At 40.6% G+C, this 19,770-nt stretch overlaps 1 protein-coding gene across 1 annotated transcript in view; it reads right to left on the bottom strand.

Annotated features, from left to right (window-relative positions):
* C8A (complement C8 alpha chain) overlaps positions 1-19,770 on the bottom strand; it is a 67,278-nt gene that overhangs the window by 37,147 nt on the left and 10,361 nt on the right. The window contains exons 2-4 of the mRNA XM_060084028.1: positions 10,837-10,939; positions 5,473-5,617; positions 4,353-4,500 (exon numbers count right to left, since the gene is read on the bottom strand). Coding sequence (XP_059940011.1) covers positions 4,353-4,500; positions 5,473-5,617; positions 10,837-10,939 — 396 coding nt within the window. The remainder of the gene's footprint in view (positions 1-4,352; positions 4,501-5,472; positions 5,618-10,836; positions 10,940-19,770) is intronic.

Raw genomic sequence — 19,770 nt, 5'->3', positions numbered from 1 at the left:
GTATTTCAAATCTATCTGCCCAAGTTCTCTGTTTTAGGTCATGGATGGTTTAACCATATTTAGGTAAAAATCATGTGAAACAGGTGAAAATCTGCTTTAATGTCATACAAAGAGAAAGTTAACCGAACAAAATCATTGAAAGTTGGCTAAGAGTTATAAGACCTAACAATCTAAGCCTCATATGTTGTGGAGACTAAAATGATTGCTTGTCTTTGCCTCTCAAACTCCTACTCAGCCTTTAAGACCCAACTCAAATGTTGCGTCCTCTGTATTGCCTTCTTTGATTATCCTGGACAGACGATTGTCCTTCCTCTGTGTTCCCATGGCATTCAGTGATCGCCTCTGACATAGTATTTGTCATGTTCATTTATGTCCTCTGTGAAAGGGCACAAAGGCAGATGAACAGGGGAAAAACTGAATAAAACCTACTTCAAAGGAATAAATGGATAATTGCAGAGTACCTGGCATATAGTAGAAATTCAATGTAAGTTCACTTCCTTCTTCTCTTCCTTTCTCCATCTCTTTCTTCACTTTAGTGGAAGTGATGTAATAATAGCTATGATGAATTGAATACACACTATACCAGACATTTAGCATACATTAACTTTCAACCTCATGACAATTTTGCAAATGCAAAAATTGAAGCTCAGAAAAATTAAGTACCTTGCCTATAGTCATAGCTGGATTTTTTTCCTAGATTTTTTTTTGACACTACAATCTGGGTTCTTAGTCTTTACCCTGCAGTTTCTATCTTTCCCCCTGTGGAACATGATTCTGCCTGTAGCTGATAAATACAGGCCCTCTAATGGGCCAAAGAAAAACTCTAAAGAACAATAAGCCCTAAGATTGTAATGTAACCTCTAACCATAAGTAAAGCCTATATGTATTTTAAAAATGTGATTGCAGAAGCCCCAGTGAAAATAAAGAGAGACATTCTACTTTTTGGAATTTAGAAATATTCACACATGGGTACAAAATTATGTATGTAAGAATGTTCATTGCAGCACTGTCTATAAGAGAAAAATGGAAAACAATCTAATTATCTTTCAATAGGAAGTAGTTAAATAAATTATATAGTTATACTATACGAGAATTGGGAAATTTTATTTTAGTTTTTACAAAGGGCCAGGTAGTAAATACTTTAGGCCTCGTAGGCTACGTAGGTTTCTGTTGCAACTACTGAACTCTTCCACTGTAGGGCAGAAGCTGTGTTTCAATAAAACTTTATTTAAAAATAGACAGCAGGCTGAATTTGTTGTTCAGGCCATAGTCTGCTGACCCCTGTTAAGGAACACTATGCTGCCTAGAAAAAGACAATAGAAGATATGGGAGGAAAATCTTCAAAATATATTATTAAGTGAAAAAAGCAAGTTATGGACAATATGTACAGCCTGATCACATTTATGTAAAATACACTTATGTCTATAATGCACAATATACCTGATAGGCATACCTTCCATACAGTGTATGTTGTCAATGCATTTTTACATGATTGCAAAATCATGTAACAGGGGTCAGCTCTAGGGAGGGAAGAGAGAGAGGGTGAGTGGGTGGGACCAGGTGAGGGATAGTGAAGGAAGAATTTCAGTTTTTACCTCAAATAGGCATTACTTCTGTAACAATAAATAAAAAGTAAAAACTGGGAAATGCCTAAATTAGAAAAAATAAGATATCAGGAAAGTCCTCTGAGATCTTGAGATGAATGAAGAAACCACCATAATGTCAGCTGCTGGGAGTGGAGGTGGGCCCATTCTACTGGTTTCAGTGTTAGGTGTGGCAAAGCACATGAATCAGCAAGTACATTTGAAATCTCCTGATTGAATCATGTGAGAGCAGGGTCATGGTCTGTGATATTTTTGTCAATTACGAGGGAATTGTTTTTCAAGTCAAAACCTCAATATTTCATGCTTGTAGTCTGTTTATCCCACAGTCACTTTCAAAATCAACAAGAATCCCCTTTTATTGGTGTTAGAGGCTGAAATATGTTCTCCCAATATTTGTATGTTGAAGTCCTGACTCCCAAAACCTCAGAATTTGACTGTGTTTTGGTGATACGATGCTTAAAGAGGTAATTAAGTTAAAATGAAGTTATTAGGGAGAGCCCTAATCCAGTAGGACTGGTATCCTTCTAAGAAGAGGAAGTTAGGACACAGCCATGTACAGCGGGAAGACCATGTGACGACAAAGGGAGAAGACGTCCATTCACAAGCCAAGGAGAGAGGCCTCGGAAAAAACAATCTTGCTGAGACCTGCATCTGAGACTTCTAGCCTCCTGAGAAAATAAATTTCTATTGCTTAAGCTACTTAGTTCGTGGCACTTTGTTATGGCAGTCCAAGAAAACTAATATTATTGGTCTAAAAGAAACAGGAATTTGATCATCTTTTCATACGTGTGTGTCTACATGCATTTACAGGATTCTGTCCTATCTTGTAAGTGGGCTGTGATCTGAAGGTAATTAAACCACAGTGAATGAAAGCTGCATTTCACAGCACCCACACCTGACCCAGAGTGGGCTGCCATGTGGCTGGGTCACTGTGTGATGAGTACTGTCTCTCTCTGTTTCCTCATCTGTAAAGGTCCAGTTGGTCATATTGATTTGTTTCACTGCAATCAATACTCAGTGAGAGGCTGTTCTGGGGAAAGCTCTGTCATAAGGGCTGAGGAGATGATAAAGATGAATCAGAGCAGCCTCGGCCCTCAAAGAGTTTATATTCAAGTCAGGGGACAAGGCCCAAAGCAAAGTGTCAGGGAACTAACAATACCATGTGTCACGATGAGTGTGGCCCTGTGCTGGATGCTGGAGAAGCAGAAGATGACGAGGATCCCTTAGCCTGGGGAACAGATGTCTCTGCCCTGTTGGATAAGTCCTGGGAGAGTAGCACACACAGGGACGCTGGGAACAGTAGGAGGGGACTAAGCCAGCCTAGACAGTGTTGAGAGGAGGGGAGTGGGTATCAAAAAGACCAGCTAGAGGAGGTGATGCCTAGGTGTCTTAGCTGGGCTGTCATAGCAAAGTACCATACCCAATAAAATAACCAAGTCTGGATGACTCAAAGAATAGACATTTATTTTCTCTCAGTCCTGGAGGCTAGAAGTCTAAGAGAAAGGTGCCCACAGGGTTGGTTTCTGGTGAGGCCTCTCTTCCGGGTTGCAGGTGGCCACCTTCTCGTCATAGCCTCACATGGCCCCTTCTCTGTGAACATGGTGAGAGGTGAGAGAGAGCTCTCTGGTGTCTCTTCCTCTTCTTACAAGGACACCAGTCCTATTGGATTAGGGCCCCACCCGTATGAGCTCATTTGACCTTAATTACCTCTGTAAAGGCCCTATCTCTAAATACGATCATATTGGGGGTTAGGGCTTCAACATACAAGTTTTAGGGGGATACAATTCAGGGCACAACACTAGGTAAAAAGTTAACCAGTTAGGAATACAGGGAAGGACATTCCAGAAAGAAGGAACTAACTTTATGAAGTCAGAAGAAAAGAGTATGATGTGTGCAAGGGACTAAACATGAACATAAGGTGCACAGTGAAGTAAAGTTAGAATTGAGGCCGATTGGATCTCAACAGATAAAGAAACTGGCCTGAGAGGTATAAGCCAGCAATGGCAAAGTGGAGATTCAAGCCCCACCCCATCTCACCCTAAAGCCTTGGTTATATCAGAACCACAGTGCAAAGCAGAGTAAGAACAGGGCTACTGGAAAGTGCACTTGGGCCAGAGAAGTGCTGTCTTTTGGGGATATTGGAAGCCTTCATGGAAGGTGTAGCCTCTTAAAAGGGCCTTGGAAATGGAATTGGGGCAAGAGGAATGAGTAGTAGAGTGGGAAAGGGTGAAAGGAGGACCCTTGGGCAGAGACATAAAGGGGAAAACATGAGCTATGTCCTGTAAAATTCATATGTTGAAACTCTAGCCCCTCATGTAGTGGTTTTTGGAGAGAGACCTTTGGGAGGCGCTTAGGTCATGAGAGTGGAGCCCTCATGAATGGCATCAGTGCTCTTATCAAGGAGACCCCATAGAGCTCCCTAGCCCCTTCCACCATGTGAGGGCACAACGAGAAGTCTGCGGCCTGAAAGAACACCCTCACCTGACCAGGCTAACACCCTGATCTCAGACTACCAGCCTCAGAACTGTGAGAAATACATTTCTGTTGTTGATAAGCCACCCAGTGTGTGGTACTTTGTTAGAGCAGCCCAGATGGACTAAGACACTTAGAGGGATGGTGAGGACGGCCTCGCAGGATACACTCCAGAGAGATTCACCCGCCAAAGACCCTCTTCTCTCCCTGAAACTAATACTCATGATTGGAGAGAAATCATGCCCTGCCCCCCACAGCCAGCTGGCAGCGACTCACCCCCAGGTCACCCTCTCTGATCCTGGAATCGGGTCATACTGGCTGCAGTCATCTTCCAAGACCCTGACGTCTTCACAGTTGTCCTCATCAGAGCCATCCAGGCAGTCCTGGTCTCCATTACACACCAGGTGGCGTTTCAGGCAGCGACCTGAGGAGAGCCCGTGGATGCTTCTAGAGTGTCCGGGACTCCTCCCCCTCCCTCATGACCCGCATCCATAGTCACCAAGTCCATTCCACCTCTGAAATAGCCATTCGATCCTCCCAGTCCTGTTCCATCCTCCTTCCTTCCTCACTGCCTCTGCCCTCCCTCCAGCCTCCATGTCTCTCACCTGTAGCCCCCCAGCTCAGACCCTGCCCCAGGCTTGCTCTTTCTAATTCAGTCTCCACATTGCAGCCCCAGGGATCTTTCTAAAATTCCAGTCTGGCTGTGTCATCCCTTGCTCTGCATCCTTCAGGACCTCCCCATTCCTCTGCTTCCAAATGTCACTGTCTGGCCCCCGGTAACCTACCTGGCCCATCCCCTGCCTCTCTTCCCAAAGCACTTATTCTGGGCTGATTGTGAGTCCCTAAATCTCTGCGTTTTTGCACGTTCTGTCTCCTAGACAGAACTAAGTCTCAGCTCAAGTACCATTTTGAATCCTGCCCTGACTGCCCAAAGCAGATTTAGGCAACCCCTGCCAGAGTCCGTACATTGGACCTTGTACATACGCCCATTACACTGGCTACCACAGGACACTCTCATTGATTCCTTATAGGTCTGTCTCCCAAAGAGACTAGGAGTACTCTGAGATCAGGCACAAGGACTTTTCACCTCTGCATCACCAGCAGGTAGCACATTGTCTGGCCATCATATGCACCCAATCAGCATTTACTCAATGAATGGATGGATGAGTGAATTGTACCTTTTCCAAATCAACGGGTGTTCCAGCAAAGTTGCCTCAAATTTCCTTGGGCTGCTGACTTGGCTTAAAATTCAGCTTCCTGGGTCCCATCCCAAACCCCAGAACAACAACTTCTAGGGGAAGTGCTCAGGAGCCTGCATTCTAACAAGCTCCCGGAGAACTGTTTTGCATATTAAGTTTGACAGGCACAGCTGTTATCCTTCTGAGATGCTACTCACCTGTCTCCTTACACTGGAAATCCTGTCCACACTGTGCTTGCTTCACACAAGCTGTGGGACTGTGACAGCTGGCTTGGTCCCAGACAGTCCCACTGCAGATGGTTCCCCCGAACTTGTTTGGCTGCAGGAGGCTCCGGTATCTGTACTAAATCAGATTTGGAACCAGACACATTCATTGTCTATCAATCAACTGAGATGGGTGCAGGCAGGTCTCAGCTTAACATAAGGAATGACTGTCTAATGATTGAGAGCTTCCTGCAAAGCTGTCCTTTGCGGGGATGAGTGATCATTAATGGCGGTGTTCAAATAGAGGTGGCACTGTCACCAGCTGGAATATTGAGTAGGGCCTCCAAACATCAAATGAGAGGTTTGGGCCAGTTATTTCTAGGGTCTTCCTACTTGCTAGGAAGGACCTCTGTCTCCACCTTCTGAAGCCAGTTAGTACCTATTCATCTTTCAAGAGTCATGGTTTACCTCCTTGGGAACAAACTTCCCTAACTAAGTAATATATTCTCAGTTCCCTATGTACCCTCTCTCCTAGCAATTGTCATATAAGGTTGTGATTGATTGTCCACTTCTTTGTCTACCTTTCTCACTAGTTTAGGAACAATTTGCACATAGGGTTAGGGTCAGCAAAGGGAGGGCCACGTCTTATTTGGCTTCATATACTTGGCACTTGATCTGTGGTCAGTTACATGGTAGTCACCTTTAAAAAGATGTTTATCACTTTTCCTTTGAAGAATTTCTTCTGGTCATGGCATTTCCTCTTTCCTTGTGGCATGTCTCGTATGGTTCAGGTGGGGGTGAAGTCACCCCCTCAGTCACAGGACGTGTGGATGTGAACGAGGCAGGGCAACCACAGTGCCAATCATCTGCCAAGTTGCAGTGATTGGTTCATTACTCAACCTTATGGCAATCATAGTCCTCTCTGGGAAATTTCTTTCAGAACTATTGGAAAAGATAGTTTCTTTTTAGCTGAAGTTGCTGGGCATTGTGGTTATCAAGTGGTCATCTTGCGTACTATAGAAAGAGCCCATCCAACAATTAGAGAGACAAAAAGAGCTCTGAAGACATCATCTGAGACCCTGTGTCCAGCTCTGACTGCAGATGAATAAATACTTATTGAAGGAAGGAGAGAAAGAATAAAAATGCATACCAGTCTTGGGCTCAATGTTTTTATGACACTGACTTCTCTAGGGTGTACAGTGTTAGATACTAGCATATCAGGAAGAAGCTGAACAGTAGGATATTCCAAGAAATTGAAGTTCCATCCCTGTCTCTAAGAAACTTAGAGATGGTTGAGGAGATAAAAAATATAACAATATAAAACATGCTGTATGAAGAGCTTCACACGGAGTGTCAGTCAGCACCATATTTTCTGCCGTCTCTTAGCCCACAGGCCTTAGCTTCAAAACTGTTAATAAGTAAATAGGAAGGCAATGATTTGAGAAGTAAGTGAATTGAGTTCCTGACCTGAATCTGTTTATTACTTGCTGTGTAAAGTTATCAGTGCCTGGCACTTTCTGCCTCAGTTTCCAAATCTATAAAATGAGGTGGCTTAGTTGACCTCACTAATCACAATTACTTATGATTCCTTCACCTGTGTCCTATAGTTGAAAGAGCAGAAGCATGAGATTAGACCAACTTAGGTCCAAATCCTGGATTCACTTACCAACTGCCCATGAGCAAGTCACTTATCTTTTCTGAGTGACCACTGTCTAGTACGTAAAATGGGTGTGATGACACCTCCCCTCGAAAGGGTTTTATGAGAACTAAGCAAGCGAAGGTCTGAGGACACACCTAGCCCTGTGCCTGGCATATCATTGGTGCTCAATAAATGGAAGTGGTTTCCACATCATTATCAGTGAAGCCTTTTCCAGATGCTTGCAGGGGTGAGTGTGAAGCTTCCCCTCCCTTTCCTCTTGCCCACTTCTGCCTACTTAACTGCCTCTTAGCAAAGAGGCAGAGGTAGCAAAAAGAAGTGAGGATCCAACCTGCCCATTTACCTTCCCTGACTTTCAGTTAATAACAGCAATAAAAGACTTGTAAACTAGGCGAGAAGAGATTATAATTAGCGATCAGTGTGGGAATAGGAGGATATTTTCATTTTCTACCCACTCTCTTGCCCCACAATGCAGTAACTAAAAGAGAGCTCATCATACAAATGTATAGCCAATTCTCTTTCTCAACCTTGAAAACATTCATCAGTTATAAGACCTGAAGTTACCATCATGGTGATGATGGTGATGGTAGCTACCAGTTATTGAGCGCTTACTATTGCCCAAACCCTTTACATTCTTTATGTCAGTTAATCCTCACAAGTCTAGGGGGTTGAGTACTATTAATGATCCCATTTTAAGCTGGGTTAGAATTTCAGTTCTGCCACTTACGGTATATGTGTCACTGGGTAAATTACTTAACGTCTCTGACCCTCGGTTTTCTCATCTGTTAGATGAGAGAGATGAGAGTGTTCTGACGTTAGTGATAACACAGGTAAAGACATCAGCATTCTGCGTGGTTCTGGTATGTGCTTAGTAATAATAGGTATCAGCATCATGATCATCCTCGTAGCCAGCTGTTGGGCTACTCTGGAAGGATTATGACTGAGTGGGACTTGGATTAGGTGACCTCTAATATCACTTACTACTCTCCATATAGCTCCAGGAGAGGCAGGAGAGGCATATAGCTCAGGTTCATGGGCATTTTGGAATCAGACTGACCAAATTTTAAATTGAGGCTCTGCCACATTCTTACTGGGCGAACTAAGCAAAGGGATTGAGTGGTGTCTGTCACCTACTGTTGGCTGTGAAAGTCAAATAAGAAGATGATTTATTTAAAGCATTAGCACGGTCCTTGGTATACCGAAATTATTTAATAATGGCGACTATATTTTGTCATTATCATCCTTCCTGTGGTTTCTGTACTTGGAATGATGGTGCAGACATGAGGTTCATTCCCACCCGCTCCTTATTTTCTAGGTTGTTATCAAATAATGAAGACATTGTATTGCAGAAAGGTTGGTAAGGATACTTCCCTAGGGACCTCTCCGTGCCATTACCCATGGTTGGTATCATTAAGACATAATTTTCTTTACTAGGTAGTAGAAAATGTTTCTTTCCAGAAATGCACATCATTGATTGGGTGATTTTGAGAGGAAGAAAAATATTAATAGAAAGAAACTCAGATGGTCTTTCAGTTTAAAACTTAACAGAATTTAATTATTTTAAGGATTACTTTAAAGACACATGTCTTTTTGAGTCCCTAAGAAAGTAATAAACGTTGATTTAAACTGTAAGTCATTCGCCTGTGCTATCTGCTATCTAAAGCGCAGCACAAGAGAAAAATGTAGCTTTAGGATGCTGTTTAAATGTATAATAGGTTGACTAAAGGCCATGCAAGGAAATTAAGTCCTAATCCTTGAAAGTTGTAAATGTTATCTTATTTGGAAAAAGGATCTTTGCAGACATCATTAATTTGGAGAAATTACTCTGCATTATCCAGGAGGACCCTAAATGCCATCACAGTTTCCTTATAAGAGGAAAGCAGAGGGAGATTTCACATAGACACATAAAGGAGACACACAGGAGGGAAGGGGTGATGCAGACAGGAGCAGAGATTGGAGCAAGGCAGCCACCAAAAGCTGGAAGGAGCAAAGAACGGCTTCTCCCCTAGAGCTTCCAGAGGGAGCCTGGCCGTGCTGACACGTTGATCGCAGACTTCTGGTCTCCAGAACTCTGAGAGAATACATTTCTGTTGTTCTGGGCCAACTAGTGTTTGGCATTTGTTACAGCAGGCTCAGAAAACTAAGCCAGGATGTCAAAGCAGAATGAGAACTGGGGGCCGGATGTTTTTAAACTGGGACCTCGAGGATTCTTTGGCATATCCTAGAGATGGGAGAGGCAAAATCATAACTTTTAGCTTTCAAAGTTGAATAAACTAGCTCCAAATGGTGTTTCTGCCAGTGTCATCAAAACTTCACAGGGCACTTTTTTTTTTTTTTTTTTTTTTTTTTTTTTTTTTTTTTTTGCGGTACGCGGGCCTCTCACTGTTGTGGCCTCTCCCGTTGCGGAGCACAGGCTCTGGACATGCAGGCTCAGCGGCCATGGCTCACGGGCCCAGCCGCCCCGCGGCATGTGGGATCTTCCCGGACCGGGGCACGAACCCGCGTCCCCTGCATGGGCAGGCGGACTCTCAACCACTGTGCCACCAGGGAAGCCTCACCGGGCACTTTTGCATCTAACTGAGGAGGGGATCTGGAGGCAGGAGGACTATCAGTAGGGTCTGCAAGAGTATCACTCAGGTGAGAGAAGAGCAGGGCTTGATTCAAGGCAATGGGAGTGGGGTTGGGGAGGAGGGCACAGATAGGAAGTATAGAAACAGCTCACATTTATTGAACACTTACTTTGTGCCAGATGCCATGAAAAGCACTTTGCATGCATTCCTCATTTAACGCTCTCAATAACTCTATGGTGTAAGTATTGTTTCTACTTCCATTTATAGATTAAGAATCAGAGGCACAGAGAAGGTAAAAATTACGTCCAAAGTAACACAGAAAATAAGGTGCAAGCCAGAATCTAAGCTGCAGAATCGAAGCTAAAAAACAGGCTTGACAGCAATAGGCTAATAGACAAGTTTCGGCGGTGGTGTACCACATCTGGGCTGCACCCACCCTGGGTGCATCCAGTGAAGGTATGTGTCATCTGCAGAGATTTAAAAATACTAAGAAAACAGAATAGAAGTTAGTCTTCTTTCTGTTGTCACCATGAGCCAGTGATTCTGAACAAAGACAGAATTGTAATACTCCTCCCTGACAGAGCCCAGTGCTCTCAACATCCCCCTTATGCCACTGAGTTTAGCGATCGTCTTGGACCCATTAAAACCACTTAGATGGGCAAGACAGATACACATCTGTTCGTTGGGCATGTCAGCCTTTTCAGTGCATGAAAGTGAAATCCTCAGGAACACCCTGTGTGACATGCTTTGGTTTATCTCAGTTCCTCATAGGTCATGGACAGCTTGGCATTTTGTTCCTAAGCCATTGGTCCCTCCAGATGACCCTCATTAGAAGGTAATACATAGGCCAGGACCCAGAGAGGCCAGTGGGGATCAGTGTGCCCATGTCCGGAGTGCCACTTTTCTGCATCTAAGCCATAACATACACATCTTTTGCAGCCTCATCCAAATGCCTTACAAACAAAATCAGAAGAGGCAGAAATAAGTTCCACCAGCCACGTGCGTATGGCTTCTGAATACCCTTTTCTCCCCAGACCTCTAGATTTATAGACGTGACTGCTTATCTCCATTTGAATGCCTAGTACACAATTTAAATGTTAAATGCTCCAAAATTGGTCATATATGTCTCACCTTTTTCTCCTGGCATGGAAAGCAATCTGTCCACTCTCCCCAGTTGCCCAGCTGGCAGGAAACAGCTGTGGGAGTAGAATTCTGAGCAGCCCGACTGACTCTCCTAAAGAGAGAAGAGACCCCTTGCTTCAATGTTTAAATTTTTTATCATGATCATTTTAATTTTTGTAATTATAAATTCAAAAAGGTCTTTTAACATGACAGTAGCTTAATAATATGAAAACAGGTGCTGAATTTTTCTCCAGCTTTATTGAGGCATAATTGACAACAATCGTATGGTGTATTTAGGATGACCAACGTGATGGTTTGACATACATATACGTTGTGACATGATTATCACGACCAAGAGAAACACATCCATCACCTCCCATAGTTGCCTTTTATTTTTCTTTCTTTCTTTCTTTCTTTCTTTCTTTTTTTTTTTTTTGGTGTGTGGTAAAAACACTTCAGATCTACTCTCCTAGCAAATTCCAAGTGTACAATACACTATTACTAACTATAGTCACTATGCTGTGCATTAGAACCCCAGAACTTTTTCAGCTTATGACAGAAAGTTTATATCCTATGACCAGCCTCTGCCCATGTTCCCGACCCCACAAGCCCCTTGTAACCACTATTCTACTATCTGGCTTTATGAGTTAGACTTTTTTAAAATTCCACATATAAGTGAGATCATGCAGTATTGTCTTTTTCTGTCTGGCTTATTTCACTTAGCATAATGTCCTCCAGGTTCGTTAATGTTGTCACAGATGGAAGGATTTTCTTCTTTTTTATGGCTGAAAAGATGCTTAATTTTTTATTTTATAAAGGTTACCCCTTGATTTGGGCATCTGGGTACCTGTAGCTGTAGAACATGAAGCAATATCACAATATATATTCCCTTAGCCTTAAAGTTATCTGGAAGTGGGAGTGGGGATGGAGCAGGGAAAGGAGAGGAATGTCCATAAATGCAGTTATTCTTACTTGGAACACTGGGCTGTAAGGGTACTTCTAATACTAGAATGATTCTATCTTCCTTCTTAAGAATTGCATGTGCTGTTTTTAAAACAAAAGTTATATGGCCTAATGCCCTTTTCTTCCCCAATATTTTATTGTGGTAAAATACATGTAACATAAAATTTATATTTACCATAACCATTTTGAAGCTTACGGTTCAGGGGCATTAAGTACATTCATATTGTTGTGCAAGCATCACCAGTTTCCATCTCCAGAACTCTTTTCCTTTCCCTGCATCAATTTTGAGATGTAAAATTTAAGCAACAACAACAAAAGAGTTGTGCACGTTTTCCCTCCAATCATTTCCAGTTTTAAGAAATGAAGAATAAAAATTTATTGTGCCTCTACTGTATGCAGGGATGATGCTGTAGTACTTCAGAATTCATGCTAATTATGCTGTGAACTGCTTCGTGCGATGAATGATGCCCCCTATGCTGAAACCCCAAACAGGAAGCTCTAGGATCATCAGGAAAGTGATGTTCACCTTTATCACTGGTTCTCAGACTTTGGTCCCAGGAACATTTTATACTCTAACATACTATTGAGGACTCTGAAGAGTTTTTGTTTAATGGGACTGGGTCGATAGACAGTCACAGAATCCAAACATCAAAACTGAGTAATTTCGAAATATTTATTTATCCATTTAAAATTACAACAAAACCGTTACATGTTACCATATATGTTTATTTAACAACCCATTTCCGGGCTTCCCTGGTGGCGCAGTGGTTGAGAGTCTGCCTGCCGATGCGGGGGACGTGGGTTCGTGCCCCAGTCCGGGAGAATCCCCCATGTTGCGGAGCGGCTGGGCCCGTGGGCCATGGCCGCTGAGCCTGCACGTCCGGAGCCTGTGCTCTGCAATGGGAGAGGCCACAGCAGTGAGAGGCCCGTGTACAGCAAAAATAAATAAATAAATAATAAATAAATAAATAAATAAAAATCCATTTCCAAGAAACATAATTATTGAAAAGAGTGTTACTGTTTTATGTTTTGGCAAATCTCTTTTGATGTCTGGTTTAGTAGAAAGCAGCTAGATTCTCACTTCTGCTTCTTCATTCAATATGTTGCTTTATGTTGCTTTGGTTGAAATCTGTGAAGAAACTCCAGCCTCATACAGTTATGTAGTTGAAAAAAATTATGTAGTTGAGGAGTGTTTGAATAGTCTTCTCAGGTAATTGTGGATGTTCTTTGATGCCACACCAAATCTTGAAAAGCAGTCATTTCTTAAATGTTAATTGCACTTGGAACCTGAAAGCCTATCAATGAATTTTTTGTACTCTGTTGCATTAAAACCCATTGATCTATGTATCCTTTAAACGTATCTGGTACTCATACATGATTTTTATAACATCAGACATTGGAAATTTAAAAAACAGTGGTTCTCTGAGTGTACATATCTTTAAAATAGTCACACATTTCACTATAACATATTAATAAGTCAAATTTATAAATATTAACAGTGATCTCAAGTTCATGGTAGTGAATACATTTTCCAAAATTTTAATTTTCGTTTCAAAGCCCAAATTTTGTCATTGGTAACAAATAATGCCATTTGTTTTCCTGGAAGTAATAGGCCCTCTGCTCATTTTTGAGACAATGTCTGCCAAGTATCTTAGCCTGAATAACCATAGTTTGTTTGGCAGTTATTCTGTCAAGTAAAAACAGTGTTCCAGGAAAAAGGCATCAACACTAACTTACAACTCAGACAATTGTTTTTTCTCAAGAAAAAACATGTACTGTACCCTCATACTTAGGTACAGTAGAAGTTCTTTATGCATTTTTTCCATTTTGCCACAAATATTTAAGTAACATGTATTCAAAGATTGGGTTTTAATAAAATTAACAATTTAAACTATTTTCAGGACTTTTCTAAGTGAAACAATTTCTTTCCTGTGAGTTTGGTGTCAATGCCTTGATTTGTATCAAGGCCACAGTAATTTTAGCCACCATTACTTTTTTTTTCTTTTTAATTCTTGAATTTTATTTTATTTATTTTTTTATACAGCAGGTTCTTATTAGTCATCTGTTTTATACACATCAGTGTATACATATCAATCCCAATCTCCCAATTCATCACACCTCCACCCCCTGCCCCCACTGCTTTCCCCCCTTGGTGTCCATACGTTTGTTCTCTACATCTGTGTCTCTATTTCTGCTCTGAAAACCGGTTCATCTGCGCCATTTTCTAGGTTCCACATATATGCATTAATATATGATATTTGTTTTTCTCTTTCTGACTTACTTCACTCTGTATGACAGTCTCTAGATCCATCCACGTCTCAACAAATGACTCAATTTCGTTCCTTTTTATGGCTGAGTAATATTCCATTGTATATATGTACCACAACTTCTTTATCCATTCGTCTGTTGATGGGCATTTAGGTTGCTTCCATGACGTGGCTATTGTAAATAGTGCTGCAGTGAACGTTGGGGTGCATGTTTCTTTTTGAATTATGGTTTTCTCTGAGTATATGCCCAGTGGTGGGATTGCTGGATCATATGGTAATTCTACTTTTAGTTTTTAAAGGAACCTCCATACTGTTCTCCATAGTGGCTGTATCAATTTACATTCCCACCAACAGTGCAAGAGGGTTTCCTTTTCTCCACACCCTCTCCAGCATTTGTTGTTTGTAGATTTTCTGATGATGCCCATTTTAACTGGTGTGAGGTGATACCTCATTGTAGTTTTGATTTGCATTTCTCTACCAATTAGTGATGTTGAGAAGCTTTTCATGTGCCTCTTGGCCATCTGTATGTCTTCTTTGGAGAAATATCTATTTAGGTCTTCTGCCCATTTTTGAGTTAGGTTGTTTGTTTTTTTAATATTGAGCTGCATGAGCTGTTTATATATTTTAGAGATTAATCCTTTGTCCGTTGATTCATTTGCAAATATTTTCTCCCATTCTGAGGGTTGTCTTTTTGTCTTGTTTATGGTTTCCTTTGTTGTGCAAAAGCTTTGAAGTTTCATTAGGTCCCATTTGTTTATTTTTGTTTTTATTTCCATTAGGAGGTGGATCAAAAAACATCTTGCTGTGATTTATGTCAAAGAGTCTTCTTCCTATGTTTTCCTCTAAGAGTTTTATAGTGTCTGGTCTTACATTTAGGTCTCTAATCCATTTTGAGTTTATTTTTTTGTATGGTGTTAGGGAGTGTTCTAATTTCATTCTTTTACTTGTAGCTGTCCAGTTTTCCCAGAACCACTTATTGAAGAGACTGTCTTTTCTCCATTGTATATCCTTGCCTCCTTTGTCATAGATTAGTTGACCATAGGTGTGTGGGTTTATCTCTGGGCTTTCTATCTTGTTCCATTGATCTATGTTTCTGTTTTTGTGCCAGTACCATATTGTCTTGATTACTGTAGCTTTGTAGTATAGTCTGAAGTCAGGGAGTCTGATTCCTCCAGCTCCGTTTTTTTCCCTCAAGACGCTTTAGCTATTCGGGGTCTTTTGTGTCTCCATACAAATTTTAAGATTTTTTGTTCTAGTTCTGTAAAAAATGCCATTGGTGATTTCATAGGGATTGCACTGAATCTGGAGATTGCTTTGTGTAGTATAGTCATTTTCACAATGTTGATTCTTCCAATCCAAGAACATGGTATCTCTCTCCATCTGTTGGTATCATCTTTAATTTCTTTCATCAGTGTCTTATAGTTTTCTGCATACGGGTCTTTTGTCTCCCTAGGTACATTTATTTCTAGGTATTTTATTCTTTTTGTTGCAATAGTAAATGGGAGTGTTTCCTTAATTTCTCTTTCAGATTTTTCATCATTAGTGTATAGGAATGCAAGAGATTTCTGTGCCTTAATTTTGTTTCTTGCAACTTTACCAGATTCATTGATTAGCTCTAGTAGTTTTCTGGTGGCGTCTTTAGGATTCTCTATGTATAGTATCATATCATCTGCAAACAGTGACAGTTTTACTTCTTCTTTTCCCATTTGTATTCCTTTTATTTCTTTTTCTTCTTTGCCAAGGCTAGGACTTCCAAAACTATGTTTAATAGTAGTGGTGAGAGTGGACATCCTTGTCTTGTTCCTGATCTTAGAGGAAATGCTTTCAGTTTTTCACCATTGAGAATGATGTTTGCTCTGGGTTTGTCATATAGGGCCTTTATTATGTTGAGGTAGGTTCCCTCTGTGCCCACTTTCTGGAGAGTTTTTATCATAAATAGGTGTTGAATTTTGTCAGAAGCTTTTTCTGCATCTATTGAGATGATCATATGATTTTTATTCTTCAATTTGTTAATATGGTGTATCACATTGATTGATTTGCATATACTGAAGAATCCTTGTATCCCTGGGATAAATCCCACTTGATCATGGTGTATGACCCTTTTAATGTGTTGTTGGATTCCGTTTGCTAGTATTTGGTTGAGGATTTTTACATCTATATTCATCAGTGATATTGGTCTGTAATTTTGTTTTTTTGTAGTACCTTTGTCTGCTTTTGGTATCAGGGTGATGGTGGCCTCATAGAATGAGTTTGGGAGTGTTCCTTCCTCTGCAGTTTTTTGGAAGAGTTTGAGAAGGATGGGTGTTAGCTCTTCTCTAAATGTTTGATAGAATTCACCTGTGAAGCCGTCTGGTCCTGGACTTTTGTTTGTTGGAAGATTTTCAATCACAGTTTCAATTTCATTACTTGTGATTGGTCTGTTCATATTTTCTATTTCTTCCTGGTTCAGTATTGGAAGGTTATACCTTTCTAAGAATTTGTCCATTTCTTCCAGGTTGTCCATTTTATTGGCATAGAGTTGCTTGTAGTAGTCTCTTAGGATGCTTTGTATTTCCGTGGTGTCTGTTGTAACTTCTCCTTTTTCATTTCTAATTTTATTGATTTGAGTCCTCTCCCTCTTTTTCTTGATGAGTCTGGCTAATGGTTTATCAATTTTGTTTATCTCCTCAAAGAACCAACTTTTAGTTTTATTGATCTTTGCTATTGTTTTCTTTGTTTCGATTTCATTTATTTCTGCTCTGATCTTTATGATTTCTTTCCTTCTGCTAACTTTGGGTTTTGTTTGTTCTTCTTTTTCTAGTTCCTTTAGGTGTAAAGTTAGATTGTTTATTTGAGATTTTTCTTGTTTTTTGAGGTAGGCTTGTATAGCTATAAACTTCCCTCTTAGAACTGCTTTTGCTGCATCCCATGGGTTTTGGAGCTTCGTGTTCTCATTGTCATTTGTCTCTAGGTATTTTTTGATTTCCTCCTTGATTTCTTCAGTGATCTCTTGGTTATTTAGTAATGTATTGTTTAGCCTCCATGTGTTTGTGGTTTTTACATTTTTTTGCCTGTAATTCATTTCTAATCTCATAGCGTTGTGGTCAGAAAAGATGCTTGATATGATTTCAATTTTCTTAAATTTACTGAGGCTTGATTTGTGACCCAAGATGTGATCTATCCTGGAGAATATTCCATGTGCACTTGAGAAGAAAGTGTAATCTGCTATTTTTGGATGGAATGTCCTATAAATATCAATTAAATCTATCTGGTCTATTGTGTCATGTAAAGCTTCTGTTTCCTTATTTATTTTCATTTTGGATGATCTGTCCATTGCTGTAAGTGAGGTGTTAAAGTCTCTGACTATTATTGTGTTACTGTTGATTTCCTCTTTTATAGTTGTTAGCAGTTGCCTTATGTATTGAGGTGCTCCTGTGGTGGGTGCATATATATTTATAATTGTTATATCTTTTCTTGGATTGATCCCTTGATCATTATGTAGTGTCCTTCCTTGTCTCTTGTAACATTCTTTATTTTAAAGTCTATTTTATCTGATATGAGTATTGCTACTCCAGCTTTCTTTTGATTTCCTTTTGCAAGGAATATCTTTTTCCATCCCCTCACTTTCAGTCTGTATGTGTCCCTAGGTCTGAAGTGGGTCTCTTGTAGACAGCATATATATGGGTCTTGTTTTTGTATCCATTCAGCAAGCCTGTGTCTTTTAGTTGGAGCATTTAATCCATTCACGTTGAAGGTAATTATCGATATGTTTGTTCCTATGACCATTTTCTTAATTGTTTTGGGGGTTTTTTTTGTAGGTCCTTTTCTTCTCTTGTGTTTCCCACTTAGAGAAGTTCCTTTAGCATTTGTTGTAGAGCTGGTTTGGTGGTGCTGAATTCTCTTAGCTTTTGCTTGTCTGTAAAGCTTTTGATTTCTCCATCGAATCTGAATGAGATCCTTGCTGGGTAGAGTAATCTTGGTTGTAGGTTCTTCCTTTTCATCACTTTAAGTATATCATGCCACTCCCTTCTGGCTTGTAGAGTTTCTGCTGAGAAATCGGCTGTTAACCTTATGGGATCTCCCTTGTATGTTATTTGTCATTTTTCCCTTGCTGCTTTCAATAATTTTTCTTTGTCTTTAATTTTTGCCAATTTGATTACTGTGTGTCTTGGCCTGTTTCTCCTTGGGTTTATCCTGTATGGGACTCACTGCACTTCCTGGACTTGAATGGCTATTTCCTTTCCCATGTTAGGGAAGTTTTCAACTATAATCTCTTCACATATTTTCTTGGGTCCTTTCTCTCTCTTCTTCTTCTTCTGGGACCCCTATAATGCGAATGTTGTTGTGTTTAATGTTGTCCCAGAGGTCTCTTAGGCTGTCTTCATTTCTTTTCATCCTTTTTTCTTTATTCTGTTCTGCAGCAGTGAATTCCACCATTCTGTCTTCCAGGTCACTTATCTGTTCTTCTGCCTCAGTTATTCTGCTATTGTTTCCTTCTAGTGTAGTTTTTATTCCAGTTATTGTATTGTTCATCTCTGTTTGTTTGTTCTTTAATTCTTCTAGGTCTTTGTTAAACATTTCTTGCATCTTCTCGATCTTTGCCTCCATTCTTTTTCCGAGATCCTGGATCATCTTCACTATCATTATTCTGAATTCTTTTTCTGGAAGGTTGCCTATCTCCACTTCATTTAGTTATTTTTCTGGGCTTTAATCTTGTTCCTTCATCTGGTACATAGCCCTCTGCCTTTTCATCTTGTCTATCTTTCTGTGAATGTGGTTTTTGTTCCACAGACTGCAGGGTTGTAGTTCTTCTTGCTTCTGCTGTCTGCCCTCTGGTGGATGAGGCTAGCTAAGAGGCTTGTGCAAGTTTCCAGATGGGAGGGACTGGTCCACCATTACTTTTACACTGTCAGTGCAAACATAAACACAGTGAAAAGAGCGAATCATGTCTTAGTATTATTGTAAAATTGTTTTGAACACCCAGGCATCACCCTGAAAAGATCTTGGGGACTCCCTGGAGCCTGTAGACCACACTTTGAGAAAATCTGATCTATAAAATGATGCTAGTATAGAGTGCCAGCCCTATTATCCGTTCAAAAAAACTTCAGTGCTCAGCTCACCATCTTCCTCTCTACTCCAGTTCCTCTCATCATCCTGGAAGACCTCAGCATCCCTATAAATGAACCATCAAATGCTCTGCACTCTCAGTTGCTCCTTTTCTTCCTCTCCAATGACCATTTTCTTCACTCTATTATGTTCCATGTTTTCATCCTGGACTTTCTTACTCTCTGAAACAGCTTCTCCTCCAAATCGCTAATTCATGAGTCACCTGTAAATAGTTATTTGGGGCTCCACAGCCTCGTCTCCTTCTATATCTATATGCTCAAGGATTCCCGTGCATTTTTCTTGGACCTCATTGTGGCCTCCATTGACACCCAAGCTTTCTCTCTATCAATAAGACCTCTCCTATCTTCATTTTCCTTTATAATCAGTTTTGATTTCGTGATCCATCATTTTTTAATTTTAATTATGTCCTGAATTCCTGGACCCCACTGTTCCCTTGATCACACCTACCTGTAAAACCCAATCGTGAAAGAATCCAACTGTCTTTCTCCTGGGTGACTCCTAGGTATCTTTCAGTCTCATCATAAACATTGGTTCTTTAGGAAAACATTTCTCAACACCCAGACTGATAGATATCTCCCTTCATATGATTTGTCAGTCTCTGCACATC

The sequence above is a fragment of the Mesoplodon densirostris genome, chromosome 2, assembly GCF_025265405.1.
Source record: "Mesoplodon densirostris isolate mMesDen1 chromosome 2, mMesDen1 primary haplotype, whole genome shotgun sequence".
Taxonomy (NCBI): domain Eukaryota; kingdom Metazoa; phylum Chordata; class Mammalia; order Artiodactyla; family Ziphiidae; genus Mesoplodon; species Mesoplodon densirostris.
Note: the sequence above shows the minus strand (reverse complement) of the source record. Positions and strands in the feature narration are given on the sequence as shown.